General features: G+C 43.2%; 1 protein-coding gene across 1 annotated transcript in view; it reads right to left on the reverse strand.

Moving 5' to 3' along the window:
• The window catches only part of MALRD1 (MAM and LDL receptor class A domain containing 1), a 235,355-nt gene that overhangs the window by 90,458 nt on the left and 121,974 nt on the right, over positions 1 to 22,923 (reverse strand). The window contains exon 26 of the mRNA XM_072154795.1: positions 9,333 to 9,513. Coding sequence (XP_072010896.1) covers positions 9,333 to 9,513 — 181 coding nt within the window. The remainder of the gene's footprint in view (positions 1 to 9,332; positions 9,514 to 22,923) is intronic.

A 22,923-nucleotide genomic window follows, 5' to 3' on the forward strand; every position in this document is an offset into this window, starting at 1 on the left:
AGAATCAGGAAAGTTATGTCTGGAAAGTTTACAAAGTTCTTTACATAATGCTGGTTTTATTTGCAGAGTGATTTGGGAGCTGGTAGACCCCCTTTAAGGATGGAGCCATGAGGTGCTTATATGATGCTAATATCCCACTGATTCTAACCTTTCCATTGTATGTGAAAACGTTCACCAAAAAAAGAAATGTTCCAGGTTTTAAAACTCGCAACCCAGAACAGCGCTTCACTGAATCACGGTGCAAAGTCGTTTAGGTTCCCACTAGTGAAGACCGGACCTGATAAAATCCATCCGAACCCAAATTTTAAAAACCTGTTTCGGTCCGCTACCTGAACCCAAACCAGTAACACTTCAATGCTTCAATGCGCATGCACCATCTTATTATTGGTGAAGGCCGATGCACCTCCCCTTAGATTGGCTTCTGTATAAGAACACTAGCTCACCAAAGTAAATGAGTGCAGAAGGGGGGCCACTAGTGCCACACACACAGGGGGCAGTAGGCTAGCTGCACTGGACTCAACGGCTGCAAGCCCCCTGCTATGTATAGTTCCAGCAGGTCTTTTACTGGGAAGAAAAGAATGGCAGACTACAATAGATGTCCATCAAGGCCAATAAGATTGAACAATGGCACCAGTATGAACCATAATAAGCCACCGCCAATGGTGACAAGGGGTGGATTAAGACTGCCACAAGCCCTGGGCTGTATACATATTATCGCCCCTACAGGTCTGGAATCACTTCCTACATATGGTACTAGAATCTGCTTCTTGGGGAATGGAGGATGAGTCCTTTCTTTTGTCAATCTTGTTTTAGGACCTTTGGAGGACCCTCAAAAGTCCTGTAATGGCTCCTGTGTACACGTGTATAGAGAGCAGGAACAGATGTATGAGGATTTCATGGGTGAAGGTCCTTCTGAGTATAATATCTGACGGGTGGTTTAGGTTGCCCAGGGCCCCCTAGAATGCTTGTGCCCCAGGATGTTGCCCACTCTGCCTATAACCAACCACTATCTCATTTTTATGGCCACCTAACAAGTACTGTAGAAAATGGCAATCACAAAAGAGATTTACTGATGTGTTCTTGTTTTTTTTTCAGGTTTCAAATGGATTGTGACCCATAGACAAAGAAATAACTGGAATGTTCTTGCCGCTTATTCACATCTGTAATGAGGAGCCTTCCTACCATGGATGATACTGGTGGCTTCTTATGTGCCAGAGATGACGCTTTGCTCATCAGGTACCAAGACTTGGGTCAATCTACTACCCCCATGCCTGCCGTAGCTATCACTTATCATACCCCAGCATTGCTTTGTGTCCAGAAAACCTCTTCCTGCTCTAAAACTCTACAAAACTTGTTTGGAGAATGTTAGAGGACATCGTATGCTAAGGCTGAGATATGAGGCAGCTCTGACCCTGGCACTTGGATGTCTATATCCCTCTATAATCACATTTTGGCATCCTGCCTCTTATTGTCTTCTCATTCTTCTTTTATTGTGTTGTCGGAGGTCACTTCTCATTGACATTGATGGAGTTAATGTCTCTCTATAGTGAACTGTCTGCTCCATCTCTCCAACCTAATGTTCTAAACATAATATTTTCCTAAATACTTTACCTTATAGAAATGTATAACCTTTGCTGCCGCTTTGACCTACAACTGCGTTATTGTAACTGAATAGATATTATTAACGAGGATTTCAAATTCATAACAATTTCAAATGCGGCGGTTTTTCCGAATCCATTGGGTTTTCGTTCGGCCAAGCCCCCCGTTTTACGTCGCTTGCATGTTGGCGCCGATGCGCCACAATCCAATCGCGTGCTCCAAAATCCCGGAGCAATTCATGGAAAATCGGCGCAAATCGGAAATATTCGGGTAACACGTCGGGAAAACACGAAACGGGCCATTAGTAAATGACACCCGTTGTGTTATTAATAATATTTATCTCATATGTCTCATTGATTGCGGGATCCATAGCGCAGGGATTTATGGGGTTTTGATTTCCTGTTAACCCTTTAACGCCGATTTAGCATTTCCTTTTTTTACTCCACCCCTTCAAAAATCACAACCTTTTTTTATTTTTCCATGTAAAGAGCTGTATGAGGGCTTGTTTTCTGCATAATAAATTGCAGTTCATTGTGACGATATTTAATATTCCACGCCATGTACTAGGAAGCGGGAAAAAAATCCAAATGCAGTGAAATTGTTGAAATAATGCATTTACACCATTTTCTTGGATTTTACGGCTTTTACTGAGCGCCCCAAATTACATGTTTACTTTATTCTTTGGGTTGGTACGATCACAGGGATACCAAATTTCTAAAGGTTTTAAAAGGTTTTCTTACATTTCAAAAATTAAAACCCCCTGTAAAAAAAAAAATCTTAATTTTGCCATCTTCTGGGGCTAATAACTTTTTCATACATTGGTGTAAGGAGCTGTGGGTAATTTTTTAGAATTTTGATGATGTTTTCAATGCGACCATTTTGAGGAGTATATGGCCTTTTCATGACTTTTTATTAAAATTTTTAACAGATCTGGAAGTCTTCTAGAAGTGAATGAAGAATAGAAGAGAACTGTGTCCTGTGCTCCATTGACTTATATGGGATCTCCACATCGGCCTACAGGATTGCCGATACCCGGAGGTCCCTTTGTCATACCTCTAAAAGATATATCAGCTTCACTGTAATTAAAGGGAACATGTCAGGATTATTTGCAACACGCCTTCATACCCGGTTGAATAAAAATAAATCCAAACAATCATACTCGTTGTCTAGAACTCCCGTAAGCACAGCGCATGCACAGCCAAAACGGGATAATGTCCCGTTTTAAATTCCAGCAATGCTAGAGGAGGCGCCAGTGCAGGATCTGCTGATGTGAGTCTGATGTGCCTGACATCCAGGTTTCTTCTTCAATGTTCCTTCTTTCTTTTGAGGCCATGCAAATCTAATGTACAGGTCGATTTGAGACCCTAAACCAAAATTCATGTGCAACTGTAGTTAGATTAAAGAGGACCTCTCACCCTGAAAAAGCCCCCCCCCCCCAAATGTGCCCCACATAACCCGCTCCCTACCCCCTTTCTGCCCGCGCCGGGCTTATTGCCAGTGCCGGCCTAATATATATAAGATTCGGCCCGCCATGTGAATAAGCCCTGCGCTGCTGTTAGTGGAACAGCGGCGGTGCGGCCCTCATCGCGGAGAGCCGGCAGCGATTACGCAATACATGCTGCCGGCTTCTCCTATTGGTCCTAGGTGACAGGGGGCGTCCTGGGGGTGTGTCGGACGGCCCCCTTATGAATAACGCCGACTGCAGCTCCACAGATATGAGGATCCGACCTCTTATTTTGTAAGAGGTCGGATCTGTTTAAAACACCTTTCCGATCATAGATTTAAAAAAAATGGCTGGGCATTAAGGGGGTAGGGAGCGAGTTATGTGGGGCACATTTGGGGGGGGGGGCTTTTTTGGGGTGACAGGTCCTCTTTAAAATCCAAAATCTATCTGAGAGGTCCTCTTTAAAAGGGATTTCCAAGTTCTTTTTTAAAATATGGCAAAGGGGGCTTTAAAAATAAATAAGAGCATATACTTACCTCTCTTCCCACTCTCGTTATGTTTTGTGGCGCTGCCAATCACTGCAGCTTAATAGAAGTTGGTGGTGCCATCTAAACCACACCTGTCATGCTGCAGCAGATGTGCGGCTGTGGTTGGGATGGCACCTCTGGCCTCTTTAAACAAACAGAGACTCGGCAGAAATAGTCAGTGCCACAACTGAATGGGCTCGTCGTGAGAGGTAGGTAGGTGTTATGTTTTATTATATTTTAAAAAAATTATAAAAACCTGGTCAAGGTTTTCCAGGTCTAGAAAAGACCGAAACTTTAAATTTCAGATCTGAATTCTATTTATTTATTTTCCGAGGTGTCAAGTATTTTTCCATAAGGTTGGAATTTATTCTGACAAAACGAGGCCACTGGATAAAAATACAAGATGGTTACGAGCGCCGAGTGATATATACATCTTAGTCTAGACTCAAGAAGCCTCCTGCTTGCCAGTCCACCATGATGACGGCTTGTCAGAACAAGGTCACGTCAAGGCAAGTTGAGATCTAAATTGATGGATGGTGCTAGATACCAGACGAAGGGGTGTGTGCTCAGTGTCAAGCTAAATGCACTACAGACGCAAAGAAAAACATGTTGCTCGGCCTTATTGATCAGTCAGGAAGGTTTTTGCATTCAGTGCTAGGTGTGTACTGTCAGCGCGCCCGGCCGAACATCATCAGATCCGCTGAATTGCATTTCGAAATCTGAGCCTTGTATTTTCTAAATCCAGTTTGATGTTCATAAAGTATACGGAATGTTAAACATCAGGATCGGTCGGGTATCTCTTCTAGGAGCAAACAGTATTGACATAAATGGGACACAGATAAGTTTAACATAAAGTAGAACTCCGGAGTCTTCTCATATTTACGCCTTGTGATCGGATGACCTCTCTGTAGGGGGGGGGGGCATTTTAATTGTGGACGCAAAAAACTGAAGTCTAAACAACCTGTACAATAACATTGGCCCTACCAAATAGGTTGAAACCTTTGTTCCGACAAAGGTTGTATCCAGTATATTCAAGTTTGTTGCACAATGATGATGTCAACTGTTATTAGCACCACACCCACTTTTCTTGGAATTTTTAGGAACCATTCCGACTTACAATTTCCATTCCCACAAAGTATCCAAACCTAATTGTGGTTGAGTCAACCTACTATCCTTTTCTTTGGATGGGAGTCATTTGATGCTGATGACCAATCATTACGGGATAAGTAGGGGTTCTGATGCTCTAACCCTACATCAACCACTTGTTTGGTGATACCTCTGGTGCCGGAAGTAACAGGGGATGGAGCCAAAAGCAGAAGCTTTGAGGATATCCATGGTTACTGCAGTTCTGGTCCACTATACAAAAGAGGGAGTCTTCTGATTCCCGCTTCATCCCTAATATTGAGTCCAGCACCCAAAGCCACCAGCAACAGCTGATAGGTGGAGGATTCAGTTGTCAGACTTCACAAATCTAAAACTGCTGCCCTGTTATAAGTCATCAATGTTAAAGATGGTTATAACTAGGAACAACCTTCAAAAGAATTTTTCTTCTACTTTTCATGGCCAACACTCATGAAACAGCATCAATCTTTGATTATGAGGGGCCAACACCGGACACTGCATGAATCGGCTGTTTGGTACCATTGCCAGCTGTTGGAAATAGCTGGAAGCCATTGACTATAAATTGGCCGTCCTGAAGTATTGTAGGCTTGGCCACCAAAAAAATGGAAGACATGTAAAAAATGGAAGACATGTAAATCTAGATAAAAAATGCAGGCTAAATATAGTGCAATGGTGGTATATCAGCTCATCAGTTGAGGCTTTGTTTTCGAACATAGGTCGTAGGTGGACAGAAACAGATGTGTGATAAAAATTTGCAATAAAAACATTTCCCTCTACTTCCTTCCGTCAAAGAACAAATACCACGGATAAAGTAGACCTACTGTGCTCATGGCCCTAAGTAGAACAATAGATAAACAATCACTCGGAGGGTTAACACACCGTCAAAGGATAAAAAATGAGGTCTTCACACATCACCGACCTTGAGGTTAACCGAACAGTACGTGGTCTGAAAACATCCTCAGATACAACACAATATCCCTGACTACTAACTATGGCCGAATCGTGCAAAATGCAAATCATCTCACAACATGTCTCATGTCTTATTGTGAAGCCATTTACATAGTCTAACCTTGAATAATCTTCTTACTTGTAGAAGACTGAGAAGGTCTCTGCCCAGGTGAGATGGAAGAGAATAATACACAGTCTATAAGCAATCGCTAAACGTCTGTAGAAAGGAAATATATGGGCTCTCATATAGGATCAAGTGATTTTGCATTTATTTTTTGTTTTGCTTTCATTGTGCCATAACCTTTTATTTCTTTCATAAAAGTCGTATTAGGAGGGCTTGTTTTTTGCAAGATGAGTTTATTTTGTACTACTTAAAAGGAACCTGTCATCAGTATATGACATATTAGCCTGATAACCGTTTCCAATAGCCCTTGTTATAAAAATTGAAAAAATACTTTTATAGCCCAAATTCACCAATCCTGTAATTTATAAAAGTATACAAAAGTTTTCATGGCCCCCTGCTAGCTACTTCCTGCGATTCACAGTGGCCGAGTCCCTGTCTCCACAAGTCATCTTCCCTCTCCTCACCCATCCACCCTCCTCCCCTCTCACCCATGCATACGTTAGATCAATACAAGCAATCTTGCGCTTGCACAGTCAGCTCCTTCTATTTGTCATGTGCATAGTATAGTATATAAGGCTGGAAGGAGACGCAAGTCCATCAAGTCCAACCTTCAAGAATTAAATAAATGTTTTATCCCCATAACCCGTGATATTTTTTCTCTCCAGAAAGTCATCCAGGCCTTTCTTGAACATGTACATAGAGTCGGCCATAACAACCTCCTGCGGCAGAGAGTTCCACAGTCTCACTGCTCTTACAGTAAAGAACCTTTGTCTATGGTGATGGCATAGAGCAGTGAAGACTAGTCGCCCGTCTCCACTCTCACTGCGAATGTGTTGCTTCACTTGGCTGGATGCAACCCATCTTCACTGCTCCATGCGCATGAAACATAGAAGGAGCTGACTAGTATGAGCTTTGCTTGCTGTAGTCATCTCATAGGGGAGAGAGGAGAAGGGATGGGGGATGAGTGAGAAGGGAGAGGGGGTGAGTGAGGAAGAGGGAGGGGGGATCAGTGACAAGGAGGGAGGGGGGATGAGTGAGGAGGAGGGAGGGGGGATGAGTGAGAAGGAGGGAGGGGGGATGAGTGAAGAGGAGGGAGGGGGGATGAATGAGAAGGAGGGAGGGGGGATGAGTGAGGAGGAGGGAGGGGGGATGAGTGAGGAGGAGGGAGGGGGGATGAGTGAGAAGGAGGGAGGGGGGATGAGTGAGGAGGAAGGAGGATGACTCCATCAGATAGGGTCATTTGAAGCTGACGCCACTGTGATGCGCTGGAGGTTGCTGGCAATGAGTCAAGTAAACTTTGATATACTTACAGGAAGAGTTAAGCTGGGCAATAAAAACATTTTTGCAATCTTTACTACAAGTGCTTTAGGAACCTGTTATATCCTGGTGACAGGTTCCCTTTAAATAATAAAAATATAGTTTTAGTGTCACCATATTATCAGAGCCATAACTTTTCATGTTTTGGAGCTTGTTTCTTTTTTCTTTTTTTATTTGTATCATGTTGATGTTCATACAAATGTCTAATAAATTCCAGGTCCGTGGCGCCGATGCTGGCTGATGGGGCTCAGCTAATAGCCAAGAGTAGGGCCGGCAATGACTTCAGTGTGAAAGATACATCGAGGAGCTAGAGATAACCAGGTACAGAAGGATGAACCGGAGAGAAGAAAAGCCCAGAGTCGTAAACCAGTCCAGACTTGAAAGCACAAGAACTATCAAGAATTTGTCTTTCATGAACGTTTCCTGCATTGTAAAACCTGAAAATCCCTCTTGTGGGAAGACAACGACGACCGACCATGCGGTCAATGGCGCTAAAGTGGTTTCTTATTTGAGTTTCAGATAGGTGTAAATATACCATGCTGCCTCATGGTGAAATATAAACTTTTAGCCAAGGGCTGCAGGTCCTGCAAGTGCTCTGAGGTCTGTCCTTCACGCTGAAGTGCTCTCTGCATTTAGCCCCTCCCACCCACTCTGGGTGTAGGCTGTAACTGACTCATGGTTGTTGTAGTTGTAGGAGATGATAGGTTCAGTGTAGCATCTCAGAGCTTTGGGGTAAAGGACCTCCCTCGGAGCACTTACAGGACCTGCAGCACTGGATTAAAAGTTTATTTTCCAAAAAAGTACATACATTTAGGTCTGTATAATCCATCCTCCAGAGCTTCTACCTGTCACTATTAACAGCCAAACCTGCTGCCTTATGAACCTTTAAGGGGTGAAACAATCCTGGCTTTGCTTTTTCTTTTAGTATAGGATATTTTTTCAGCATTTTGATGTTGTTGAGGTGTCCTGGCCCTGTGTTTTATCTCTGTGGGGTTTTCATTTAATGATGAGACTTTCACAACCTCTAGGATAACAGACCTCATACTTTTCCCTCCAGCTTTACGCTCACTAAGGGTTGGTTTTATCGTGTAAAATAAAAACGAAATAAATATTTTATGTCTCGGTCACTTTGATGTATCTGGGTCCTCCATCCTTTTAACCCTCTCTATGGTCTAAAGAAAGACTATACATCAAGTTTGCTACTTTATATATATAGAAAGGTATAAGAGCAGAAATACTTTACCATCTTGTAATTGTTCCTTTATTATTACTTTGTAATTAAAATTTTATAAAATCGTCAAATTTACAATAATATTTATAAAAATTATTTACCGTAATTAAATGATTTAAGTGATAATTAACTACGATATGAATCCCCCTTTTTATTTTAATTAGTATTTTGTTTTTGTCTTGTTTTTGAAAATATTCAAAATGTCCATAAAACGGAAACATTGTTCATGTGCTTGATGTGCTTGATACCTAGCAAAATATTGTTGACATGGATATGCAATAGCGCTCATTTTCCTGATATCTTCCTCTTCTGGTTCCTCTAGTTATTTGCACAAAAAATATAAGCATAGGGATTCTCCAGAGATTCTCATAACTATGGTGGAATGTCGATCTTCAGTCAAAAGTTTGGCGTTTGGGCTCTCCCTGACAGTAACATCTGTAACATTGGTTCTGACTCAGAACGTACCAACAGCATTTAAATGGTTAGAGGTGTTAATAAGTGATCAACAGTCTATTTATATGGGGCAAATAGATTCACACCCATGAACGGTGCCAATACCGGTGGGTGTTCAATTACCAAACTGAACCTTTGTTCAAAGTTTGGCCAAAATCAACGAATCCAGACTTCAGCGGGTCCACTCATCACTACTCATAAAGATTGGATCCAGCACCTTCAGCTCTGTGTTCAACCCCATGGATAAGACGTCACATAGCTGTGCATCACAGGGAACCTTCCTGGTTGTTCTTCTAAATTTCTTTGTTGATAACTTTTGAACCACGAGATATTGCAAATCTAATTGCGGCAGTGAATTTTTGAGACAATTCTGGTATTTTTGTGAGCTACATGACTACCTTTCTATTGGAATTTAGAGGGATCAGTAGAGGAACATCTATATGGAAGTTATCCCTTGCCGTGTAATGCACCAATTTGTCATAATTTACAATTTGAGATATTGCATAGTAAATATGAGAGATTAAGCAATATTTTGGGGCATCAAATAGGGAATACTTTGCTACTCACATGGAGAACAATTTATAAACTCGATGTCATCAATGGCCGCTCCTCCTCCAAAGTCTCTTATCCGTACACCTTCAAAGATGACCTCAAAGTGCCGCAGCTTCCCCAAACGAATCTCCACTTTATTCCATCTGGCATCTGGATTCTCCGACTCCCCCCACACTTTGGTGAGGTTCTTTTCAGTCTGAATATAGAGTAAAACAAATGTTAAGAGTAATCAGTCATAGCAGGTGACATCCATTAACACATCTTCATGTCATATGACTGACACTTGTAGGATATCAATGCTGATCTTGGGTGCATCCATAAATTGTGTGCTGAATGTGCGGGAAATGGAAAATACAGAATCTTTCTGACTACATGGGTGGCTGGAATTTTTTTTTTTTTAATGGGATTTCTGAGATTTTGGAAAATCCCACCTGGGCCACGGTGTACAAAATCTCTTCCTGGAGACTGTAATAATCCATGACATGTTGGTAACTCTCTCTTATTACCATTGCCATAAAGCAAACATCTACTGGCTTCTTCACTATATATACTAGTACAGTACCTCCCAATCTTCAGTCTGATTCCTTAAAGTAAATGTATGATCAAAATCCATCATGATAAACCATGGACACCTATTCAAAGATCCAGGCAACGTGACTGTGGCAATCTTCTTATATTTGTTATCTATGGCTTTTTCTATCAGTATATATAATTGAGGGAAAGTTTGACTTTTCGATTTCTTTTTATCATTACTGTATTTTATCAATCCCATAATGTCAGCATCAGTACAGCATCACATAGGCAGCTAGAGTCAGTACCATTTGTATGTACCTGGAGAACAATGGGCCAGGGCCTCTTTGTGAGTTTTAGCATGATTTTCGAACTGCACTTTATTTTAGACACAATATAGGTGCAATCTCAGCTTAATTTTGCAACATATAGGCACAATGTTAGATTCAGGCTCTTATATGTGATCCTCCTACAAGATCCTCTCTGCTTCTCCCCCCAGACCCCAGCATGAGAATAACTCTCACAGCAGCACCCAGCTGTGTGACAACTAGCACCCAGTGACCTTCTCAGCAGAGGCTTCTCCTGGAGGGGATCCTCCAGTGCTGAACTTCTGCTGCCTCCCTGTAATTCTGGCCAGTATCCTCCTCAGACACCAGTGTGGCCACCCTGCTACACGGGGGACACTTCTCTGTAGTATCTACAAGCTCCTACACACTTCTTTTCTATCCTTCTCTGAGGCTTTTGCAGAATATTTGTAAACAGAAGCGCATGAACTGTAAACAGAGGCTGCAGGTAGTGTAAACACTGGCTGACCTCTGCTGCTGTAATATACATGGGATGCACTGCTCTGCAGAAGAGCTCAGGGTCTTTGCTTCTCAGTCTACACCACCTTCCGGCTGAAGCGCTGAGCCTGAGAAGGGGTCCACCTTTACACAACAGAAAGTCATGTAATATTTGGAGGTGAGGATCACCATAATATCACATTACACAACTGAATAGAAGTATTAGAGGCTGAATTATATACATTAGGTGTATAAGGAGGATAAACAGACCTTGGTGCACATCAGTTCATACTCTGGCTCCAGTGCCCTGACAAAACCGGCAGGTGCTGGGCAGTTCTACACCAATTGCACAATAGTGTAGTGCGCTGTAAGAGAGGAGCTTTGAACTTTGGAGATTTGTGGATATTTCCCCTAAGTGAACTCACCACTTCATTCTTTTTTTACTTAAAAAGTAAACTTGCGTTAATCAATAGTGTTTTGTTATGTACATTATGTTTATTATTACTGCATCTGTATAGATTAGTAGAAAGGGATGATGAATATCTGACTATGTATCTCTATCACTCAAAGAAACTAGTAATTTTCCATCTATAGTAGGGATTATTTTGCCAAAGAAAAACAGACTTATTTACCACACAAACAGACAGCTTGACCTTTAGATTGACAGATCCTGTCTGGAAAGTTGTTTACACTTGCTGCTATTTTGCTGCTATGGAATATTATGGGGATTATATCCAAGTATATAATGGAATGCTTGATCATTGTTTTGTGCTGAAATGTAACCACTGCTCCCCTGGTTGAAGGTATATAAGTCCTTAGTGTTTTTCCATCAGGGAACAGAGCTTGGAGGAGAAGACTGCCAGTCTACCTGAGAAATCAGAAGGAGAAGCTGAGACTCCTAGACCGTGACCAGGGTGGCAGCCTTCTGAGCAAAAGAGCAAGCCCAGGTCTTTTCTCAGCATAGAACCCTTCTTCTTCCATGGAGGAGATTGGAGAAGTCATTGCTTTGTACCTGAATGTCTTCAGTAAAGAAGGAAATTGTTCTCTGCAGACCCTGACTCTCTGGACTTATTTCAGATTGGGGTACACCAACCCTTACCATCTCTTTTGGAGAGCAGCAACACGTGGTGACAACTCGACAGTTTCTGAGGATCCAGTCGAGCATTGGGGCCACCCCAAGCTCGGTTACTGCAATAGTGGTACAAGTGCTCAGGTGTAGATCAGTGGGCACTCACGGCACTCTACACCCACTTGGCATGGAGGTGAAGTAATGGGACAAATAGTTGCAATTCCTGGCCGTATGCCAGGAATAGCAACAATTTCAGGGCTTGTGAGCCAGATTTCCGGCATAAAAGTCCGATAAAGGTGTCCCCTTGCCTCTATCTAGTGCTAAATGCAATGTCTTCTGCATCTGAGCACAAGCCTCTCAATGCATGTTCCCTACTTTTTCCTGTTGCATATATAAGACATAATGTATTGCAGCAGTTACATCTCCTGCATCATTAATCCTCGGACGAGGCGATCTTGAGTGATGTAAATTTATTTGTCCTTTCGTGTGAGTTACAGAAATGGCTAATATGGCTTCTACTGGTCAATTTATAATGTGGACGGTATCTCCGGGTTCATAGGTCAGGCAATAGACAATTTAATGTAAAGCTCCTCCGTACAGAGGATATGAGATGCACGTGGTTATTATTCACACAACGCAACAAAGAAATGTACAACAATTACCGTAAGTCCTGCAAATTCAATGTCACTTTCCACAAAGTTAGAAATGAATATATTTATTTTAATACAAACCTGAAATAGTCTTTATAATTAAAGCAGTTGCCCTCTATAGCTGATATTGTTATATGGAATAAAGGAAATCTACCATCGCCGTGACTGTGGTAATCCTATTATATTTGTTATCCACGGCCATCTTCCTTCTAAAATCACCATTTAAAATTATGCTAATGGACATCCTGGCTTCACAGGCTGCTACACTGTCTCTCCCCCTTACTATGGGAGTGTCGGAAGTTGCCGAAAACAGCACTCAGCTGTCATTGCACTCCCAATGACTGTCTACGAGAGTGCCAGAGAGTCAAGTCCAGAGCCGGGACGAGGGGTAGGCAAGAGAAGGTTATATACTACAGGGGCGCCTGGCTGGCAATATACTACTGGGGGAAGGGTGGCTATATACTGTCGATGGGAAGGCTGGCTATATACTGGGGGGGCATGCTGGCTATATACTGGGAGGACAGCTGGCTGGCTTTATATTGGCTAGCTATATACTGAGGGCATGGGCTACCTATATAATAAGGAAGTGTGCTGGGGTTACCGTATTAATGAAGGGTAAATTATATGATAGTATGTATTATAGTATATGGATGGGTGACTGTGTATTATCTGTATATACAGTGGGCACTTTGCTGTTATCCAGGAGAAATTATATTGACTGTGAATTTTTTTAGGGCAGAGTATGGAGATGTTCTCCAGAGGCTACAGTCACCAAGATGGGAAATTCTGCAGAGATAAGTCATGACTGGGAGAAGTTTCCATAACGTTCTCTACCTGATGGAGAAGGATTGGCAGTAATAAGGAGACTACTGGAGGAACAGCAGGATCAACCAGGCCAACACTGACATAGAACAAGACACTGGCTACCTAACAGTAAGTGATGTCTGTGCCTGAGTGCAGCCCAGGTACACTACATGTAATGCTGGTATATATTGATGTGTGTAGTTAATTAATTTTTTGTATATACTTATAAGTTCAGGATATTATTATGTGCTGTTTATTCATTGCTGGTAAATATTTATATGTGCAGCCCAGTCATTGGTATCTATTTGTTTGGTATATTCCTGCTGGAATATATTTATGTGTTTGCTACATTCTTTTTGCTATTAGCGGGTATTTTCACTCTACATATTTTTCTATTTTATTCTATATTCACGTCTGGGAGGCCTTATTGTAGATGTTTCCATGCCAGTTGGCCTTTCTTATTATTTTTAATGGCAATTAATATTTCCCAGGGGGAGGAAGAGGGGGGGGCACAATTTTGGGCACCAAAAAGCCTCTTCCCAACTTCAAGTCTTCTGATGGCAACTTCTAGATTTCTGGTGGATAAACCTTATTAATCACTCTCTCTCTCTCTGCGGGATTCAGAGTTTCTCCGAACCACATACCACTATGGGTGTGTCAGGGTGTAGAGTGGGGTGCGCAGAGGGCGGGCGGGGTTGTGAATGCCAGGTCCATCACATTTAGTAATACCGTTGGAGACTATAGCAACAAACTCTTACAGTTCAGATATGGTATAAAGATCAAAAGGAGTTTGCGCCCATATTCGCTAAGTGGTTCTGGCCTCTTAGTGAATATACATGCAAACTCTTCTGGTTATGGGCACCGGACTGTCGGCGGGGAGAGTTTTCAGACTGGCGTTATGCATGCTAGTTTTAATTAATCTCCCCCAAAGACTTTTGTAAAAGCTCACTGCAGAGCTGCTGAATTTGCTCAAGCAATCACCAGACTGGATTCTGCAAAAAGGATAACAAATGTTGCAACATCAAACATCAACATTACATGTTAACCCTTTGGTTATCGACATATCATACTGTGGGTATTATTACCATGGTGGAGTTGGGTGCCCTTAAAAGAATGGAATCAGGAGTAATGTAAAAAATGATGCAAATTATCTAAACATCATTCTTCTAAAAATATACATGTTTTATTGACATATAGCCTACAGGATATAGTTAATGCAGTCTTGTATAGTATAAATTGACTTGGATTTCAACTCTCCTACCAACGCTCCCAAATTGTTTAATCCATACAGTAAAATGTACTAAAGATTAATGGAGCCGTCGGAAGAGAGACATTATTGAGAAGGTTCTCCAAAGAGCAGCTGCCATGAAAACCTTGAAAGTTCACCAAAAAAATGTATCTTAAAACTCTGGTCAGATAGGGCCATGAAATTAACATAAAATCCTATTAAAGTTTTTCTTTTGCATACCAAGGAGGTATTTTTTATCTGCCCTATTCCTTCCATCTAAGATGGAGAATTTATCTTTTAACTAGATTCTGCATCGAGGCCTCTTATAAATTCAGACTGTATTTTTCATTAAATTGTAATTCAGATGATGTATATTGTTACTAAGGAAGTTAATCTGCTTGCAAAAGATGGCAGAGATTGCAGAATCTCCTGATGGCGATCCTAAATTAATTAAATGTGCTGCACATGAATCTTTGAGTTCATATAATCTACAAATGTGAGTTGTGAGACTCCAGTGTATGGGGCCATTCGGTTTGGTTTTACACGTTTTTTATTCAGTGGTCTTAAATTTTTATCACACTGATACAAAGAAAGGTTAATTTTCTGGAAAGAGAGGGTTGAACTGCCTCGAAATGTGGGGTGTAACATTTAGGGGATGGTGGACCCCTCTGCTATCATCTTGACATAGTAAATAAAATTAGCACTTATTTTGTTCTCCCGGCTTGGTTTTTGCTTCCGATGACCAATAGTCATGATAAGTCAATAGTTTTTGATCCGTAGGGGTCCAACACCTGGATCACACATACTTCCACTGTTTCAGGCAGTCTCTAGTACCAATAACTATACAGAGGACAGAATATGAAGCAAATAGCTCAGTCCGGTGTATAGTGACCATGCAAGTTAAAGGGGTTGTCCAAGAGTTATGAAAATAAACTAAAGGTGGCCAGAGGGGGCTGCTTAAAAAAATAAAGAACTACTTACCTTCCGGTGTCCCACGCTGCTGTTGCTCCAGTCCGGGCGCCATGTAAACAAACATGGCGGCCGGAGCAGTGCTGGACTCAGCTTCCGGCCGGAACCGACAACCTTGCGGCCTGCATTCACAATGCTGTAAATAGGGACGGGTAGGCGTGGCTGGCGAGTCCAGTGCTACTCCGGCGGCCATGTTTGTTTACATGGCGCCCGAACCGGAGCGTCAGCAGCGCGGGACACCCGGAGGGCACCAGAAGGTAAGTAATTCTTTATTTTTTTAAGCAGCCCCCTCCGGCCACCTTTAGTTTATTTTCATAACTCTTGGACAACCCCTTTAATACTTAGGGTCATTAGTATAATAAACAACACACCTTCAAGGAAACCCATTGAAGTTTTGCAGTGTACCTACCAGCAGCAGGACATGGGACATTCTGTGACATTCTTCTGATGGAGGGATCAGTGCAATCACTACTGTATACACATCCCCTCCATCCAACCTCTAGCAGTGGATGTGGAGGGTCGTGAAGGTGGCACAGGAGGCAGTGGTGTGGGCTACCACAAGCAGTTTACGCCTGCGTTGTCCAACTCACTAAAAGCATCAAACTTTCATAAGTGAAAGTCTGCAGACTGTGGCGCAATTCTATGCCAGCGCAACTGCCCCACCGAATACATCAGGAGACTGGAACTTCATGGTGCATGCGCCGGGGCCGGGGTGGAGGGGAATTCCTCTTTGAACAGTGCATGAGCACAGACTTATGATAAATGTCCCCTATTGACTTCATTATTTATGATAAACATGTGGAGTGCAAAAGCCAGGGTGCCAGTAGGGTGTGGAAAACACATTTCACGAGTAAACTGCTCCCTTCATCAGGTCAAACCAATATGAATACACTGTAAATGGTAGTTAAAAACATGAAAGGAAACCTACCATCAGGGATCTACCTAACAAGGTAGATCTGATGGTAGGTTTTTAATATCGGCCTCATCTGCATACAGTATCCGGCTTATCTAAGAGTTTAGTGGAATTTTATAAAACGTATCTTTCATTTATGCAAATCATCACCCGCAGCTATTTAGGCGTGTTATGGCCGTGCCACACCCCGTGTTATGGCTACTCCACACCCCTGTAGCCGAGGCCGATTTTGTCCGTCTGCTCAGAACCCGCAAGCACAGAATGTGGCCATTAGCGCTTCCCTGATGCATTCGGGTCCGGCCGGGATTCACTAAAGTCCGCGCGCTGTTATCCACTAGGTGTCTGCGCAGAGGTCCGCTGGAGTTCACCAGATTTCACCTTCTATTTCTTGGTGCAGGTAAGTGTGTGTCAAGCGACACTTTTTTTTTTAAAATACCACGATTTTTCCAAATCCGTCGGGATTTCTGTCGCATGCATGCCGGCGTTGAAGTGCCACAATCCAATCGTGTAAGCCAAAAACCCGGGGTAATTCAGCGCAAAAAAAGCAATTCAGGCCCTTAGTAAATGACCCTCAGAGTCTCTTAATACACATGATGCCAGACAGTCAGTAATGCAGTGTACAGCGACTATTCAGCTCTTTAGTTTAGTTTAAAAAAAAAAGTTCAAAAATATGTAAGCCAGAGGCAAAACCAAAATAATGTCTGGAATGTCAAATATTTTCAAAGTTATATATTTTTTTCTTGTAACACTAAGCTCAAGAGAGAAATTCAGCAGTTGCTGATGTATTCATTTTGATATTAAAGGGGTGTTCCCACAAAGCCAAGATTCTTAAATATACTCAGGATAACAAAATAACACATTCTATAATTCAATGTTATTAACAAAAAATACAGCATTTCACAGATACAATCCTATCCTGTCTCTATCAGTCCTGGTGTATACAATTTGGTTGTCCCTGGATACAACCATAAACTCTAGACTTTGGTTGGATAGATTCCTCTAAGTTCTCTTGTACACAGGAAGTTCCTGGTTCCAGCAGCTGCTGTTTCTTTTGCCACTTTTCACAGCAGCCTTGAAAGGAGACAGCAGCAGCACTACAAACAAGATAAGGTCTAGATCCTAGGGGAGGGGTTGACATGACAGAGTTGACTGTATGTTTTATTTAGTAGGTGAGGCAGCAGAGCAGAGTGTATCATTGGGGCAGATTTATCAAGTGTCTGAATGTCAGAATATTTCCAATTGCCCATGGCAACCAATCACAGCTCCCCTTTAAAATATTCATGAGCACTGGTGAAATGAAAGCTGAGCTGTGATTGGTTGCCATGGGCAACTGGAAATATTCTGACTTTCAGACTGCTTGATAAATCTGCCCCATTGCGTCTTATATCCATCTCATGACTTTGATTTGTCACACCTCTCTTTTTCTATGTGCCAGATACTTGTGAGTGCTCAGAAGCTAAATGAAAGTGTATCTAAACCCTGTACCCTGATAGTCTAAGCACATTGTCAGCACACAGCGTCTCATAGCACAGAGGAATCATGAAGTGTCTGCTTAGAGAGTCCCTGCCCACACTCTGGAATATTACACTGACCATCACTGAGTGATAGGAGCTAAAACAGCAATAACACTGAGTAAAATTGCAAAGTAAGGGGTGAAAAATGATTTTTTTTTTTTGGTGTAAACATCACTAGGAGATTGGACTTCAGTCAAAAAATTAGGTTCAGGTTATGCTCACCCCCTCCACTAATGATGCTGTCAGCTATCACAGCTGTTAACTGTCTAAATGCCACAGACAAATTCAATGACTTCATGGGGAACAGTCAAAATTCCCTAAAACGGCATGTTGGTGCAATATTGATTTAAATGCATTTAAACAGTTAACACCTGCGATCGGTGCCAGTATGGGTGTTACAGAGGGGTTTGGATCTCAGTTCGAAACCTTAACTGATTTTTCAAGTTTGGGTTCATCTGAACTGGGCCAAACCTGAGCATTAGCAGGTCCACTCATCACTAGGGATGATCCAAAGAACAGAACCTGGCACTTGCCAACTGTTGGAGATTTCCTCTGGTGGTGGAACCAGGACAGAGCTGAAAGTGCAACGGAAGGAGATCTGAGCTGCAGTAGCCTGCTGTGACCACTGTACATTGGATAGGGGCCTCTTGATAAATCTGTGCCATGTCATGTTCTATGCCAGGACTCGCCCACTCTTCCATTGGCAATACCCCCTTCATGCCCACTTGGCATGCAGGTGGCATAAGAAGGGAATTTGCATGTATTTCAGGGTTTGATTTTTATGTTGCCATGGAAATACATGTTGTTGAGACATCCTCGTGTAAACAGACACTGATATAGTGACACAATGGGGCTTTTTTACTAAGGATCCGCAGATCGCATTTCCGTCGGACTTCCCGACATTTTCAGGATGTGCGATGCTGGGACAGGTATTTAGTAGGGGATTGTGTCGCACGTGATTGGATTTTGGCACAGCTGCGCTGGCTTTCATGTGACAGAAATCGGGGGGTGGGCCGCCGGACGCTCCGACTGATTCGGACTGAGTGCAGGATTTAAGATTCAATTTGTGTCGCAAGACAGGTGAACTCTGTCCGACCTGAGCGGGGAAGTGACACATGCAGGATATCGGGCACTCGATCTTAGCGAATCATGCCAGAGTGCATGATCGTCAGACAATGCACTTTCTGTGAACTCTGCAGGACCAGGTATGTAAATTTGTCCCAATGCCTGGGAAGCAATGACACTAAGCATCCAACTGAAGGCACAATTTCACTGTAATACTAGCCGCAACTCCCTACTGTGTCCCTCCTCCACCCGACAGGAGGCCAGTCTACAGTTATAACATGCCAGACCAGGTGCCACACACAAACATCTCCTGACCCACCTGTGCAAGCTATCACCAGTGCTAGACACTCAATGAAAGCTGTCCACCCTGGTTTCTGGCTTCTACTTTAGAGTCTGTCGCTGTTGTCCTGCTTTGACCTTGTGGCACACACTACCATCTCCTTGGATTATAGGGGGAAACCAACAAGGTTGGATGTATACTTTAGGTAGGAAGGTCTAATTCCCACAAAGGTGTTTGACCCAGCTATGTTCTTGACCTCAGCTTTGTTGTATGACCTGGCCTGTGATTCTATATGCTGTTTATTGACAACCCTAGACTGGGTTTGACATAATGATAACTGCCTGTCCTGGTTTTTGGCTTCTACTTTGGAGTCTGCCACTGTTTTCCATGCTCTGACCTTGGCCAGTCTACAGTTATTCCTTGTGAGACCTCCTGATGCCACACACTACCATCTCCCGCCCCACTTATACCAGCTATCACCAGTACCAGACACTAAATAATAGCTGTCTGCCTCGTTTATGACTTGTACCTTGGAATCTGCCAATGTTTTGCCAGCTATGAGTTAGTCCCGTCTAGAATTATTCAGACTTCTTGGTGCCTAACACTATCATCTCCCAACCCATCGGTGCCAGCTTTCACCGGTGCCAAGACTAATCCTGTCATTGAGAACTCCAAATCCTCTTAGGGATTAAAGGTTGAAACCAACAAGGCAACTAGGATAATGTCCTTTCAGTGTAGCCCATTGAAGGAAGTGGAGAACATTTTAAAACGCGGGACATGGCAGTCCGGCCTCTGTATTCTCAGACGGCATTCGATGACTCGTGGTGGTCATTTATGGAACAGTTTACTCCCTCACATGCAATCTGAAACACTTGTAGGAAAAGAATAGTATTTCTATGACATAAAGATGTCCGTCAGCTCACGCCGAGCATCTTAAAGCCTGTAATCAGTCAACAGCCGAGCTTCAAGTACTCAAAGGATTTATAGTACTTTATAGATTCTTCCATTACCTGGAGGCCCATAATAATTGCCACCTTAGTTTAAATACAGTTGTGTGACTTTCGAAAAAGTTCCTTGAAGACAACTTGGAATTTAGTATCTCCATTCAGATATTGATCCGCATCACTCATGTTCCCGGCAGACTAATATCATAACATCAGTGAAGCTACAAATGTTGGACCGGCCGAACGAAAACCGAGTTTCTTATCGACAAATCTATTTTGATCTGGGAGTGAGTCTTTAAGTAATGCTAATTCGACGTCTGGCACCTGGACAATGGCTTAGTAACATAATAGGAAAACTAAGAAGAAGAAGAAATTTTAGCATGTGACTTGCTGCAATAGTGGTTTGGACTATATAAAGGTTATCGATTGCCCTGACTTATATGAGAGAATTTCACTGCTCGAGATATGAAGGATTCATCTTTACAGTTTTTTACACCAATTGAAAAATGTTAATACATACACAGTGATCCGAGCCTAGCCTATGGAATGGAAAGGATCATTTTCTATCCAGAGAAGATTAAGGGGAAAAAATTGCAAGAAAAAAAGGTCTACAGATTTCACGCCACTTTACCGAGGCCAGGCCCGGCGCCAGCACCCGGCCAACCCGGGCAAGTGCCGGGGCCCCGGGTTACTGGAGGGGCCCACTCGGGCCCCAGGATCAATTGTACCAGTGTCGCTATAAGACACTGGTACAATTGATCACCATCTGTGTCAGTGTGTATACAGGGGGAGGAGGGGAGAGTGTGTATAAAGGGTAGGGGGGGCAGTGTGTATACAGGAGGAGCAATGGGGGCAGTGTGTATACAGGGGTAGGGAGGGGAAAGTGTATACAGGGGTAGGGGGGGGACAGTGTGTATACAGGGGTAGGGGGGGCAGTGTGTATACAGGGGTAGGGGAGGGTCAGTATGTATACAGAGGGAGGGGGGGCAGTGTGTATACAGGGGTAGGGGGGGCAGTGTGTATACAGGGGAAGGGGGGGTCAGTATGTCCACAGGGGGAGGGGGGGTCAGTGTGTCCGCAGGGAGAGGGGGGGGTCAGTGTGTCCGCAGGGGGAGGGGGGGTCAGTGTGTCCGCAGGGGGAGGGGGGTTCAGTGTGTCCGCAGGGGGGCGGGGGGGTCAGTGTGTCAGCAGGAGGAGGGGGGGAGGGAGGGGGTCACTATGTCCGCGTGAGGGGGTCAGCGTGTCCGCAGGGGGAGGGAGGGGGTCAGTGTGTCCATGGACAATTTTGATATACAAGCCACAAACTGGCCTAAAAATGTTCTACAATCCTTGATAAATGTGGTGCGAGATATTTAATACTCTTTTCCATGCAAATTCCGAAAAATCATCATGGACAGACATAAATATGCACTCTTATACTGAGATACATGACTAAAGCAGGAAGTATTTGCCCATGTCAAAAACAAATGGACCAACCATGAATTGGTTCTCTGGGTTCTATTGGAATCAGCATTGGTATTGATAAATAAACAGATAGGTAATAATTCCCAAAATAGAAGCAGACCAGCCCCCTTTCTTCCTAAATGACACTCATCTAATGTTTAACATGAATACTGAGAGACATAAGAGCCCATGTCACCTAAAAATCGGGAGGGAGATCAAGTGTAGTAGCGTTCTTATAAGTTTGGGATATGGCGGTTGAGGGGAATGTAAACAGATGCGCAAGAAGCGCTGAAATAATATCGGTAAATGATAAAAGTTTGCCAGTATATTTGTGGATTACACAGCAGGGTGGCGACAAAGTTAACAAGTTTGATGTGGAATGCCCTGTAATAGCTCTTGGGCGGTGTGCCTTTTATCGCCTAGGCTCAGCAGTTTGAGCACCGCCTGCTGTCGCTTAGCGACGGCACTGCTGCTGTGCCTAGAGCTACCGACTGATGGCGCCATGGCCACGGATGGTAATTCAGAGGAGGAGGAGGTGGAGGAGGGGTGGGAGGAGGAGGAGGTATAGTAGACCTTTGAGACCTGGACCGAGGTAGGCCCCGCAATCCTCTGCGTCGGCAGTATATGACCAGCCCCAGGGTCAGACTCGGTCCCAGCGTGCACCAAGTTAAGTGTAGTAGCGTTCTCATAAGTTTGGGATATGGCGGGTGAGGGGAATGTAAACAGATGCGCAAGAAGCGCTGAAATAATATCCCTAAATGGTAAAAGTTTGCCAGTATATTTTGTGGATAACACAGCAGGGTGGCGACAAAGTTAACAACTTTGATGTGGAATCCATGAAAACAACCCAAATTTCTGCCTGACACACCTCGTTTGATAAGGGGACGATGTATGGAGGCAGCTATATGGACGACTTTTGGAGGTAGCAATGGAGACAACGTGTGGAGGCTGCTATGGAGACAATTTAATTTGGATAGTGCCTGTATGTGGCAGTCCAAAAAAGTTTTCAAACCAGAGGAGCAGGTAGGTGGCCCTCCAGAAAAATGAAATAGATTGAGTGCCTGTATGTGGCAGTCCAAAAAAGTTTTCAAACCAGAGGAGCAGGTAGGTGGCCCTCCAGAAAAATGAAATAGATTGAGTGCCTGTATGTGGCAGTCCAAAAAAGTTTTCAAACCAGAGGAGCAGGTAGGTGGCCCTCCAGAAAAATGAAATAGATTGAGTGCCTGTATGTGGCAGTCCAAAAAAGTTTTCAAACCAGAGGAGCAGGTAGGTGGCCCTCCAGAAAAATGAAATAGATTGAGTGCCTGTATGTGGCAGTCCAAAAAAGTTTTCAAACCAGAGGAGCAGGTAGGTGGCCCTCCAGAAAAATTGAATAGATTGAGTGCCTGTATGTGGCACTCCCAAAAATTGTTTAAAACAGAGGACCGGGTAGGTG

This window comes from Engystomops pustulosus, chromosome 5 (genome assembly GCF_040894005.1).
Source record: "Engystomops pustulosus chromosome 5, aEngPut4.maternal, whole genome shotgun sequence".
Taxonomy (NCBI): Eukaryota; Metazoa; Chordata; class Amphibia; order Anura; family Leptodactylidae; genus Engystomops; species Engystomops pustulosus.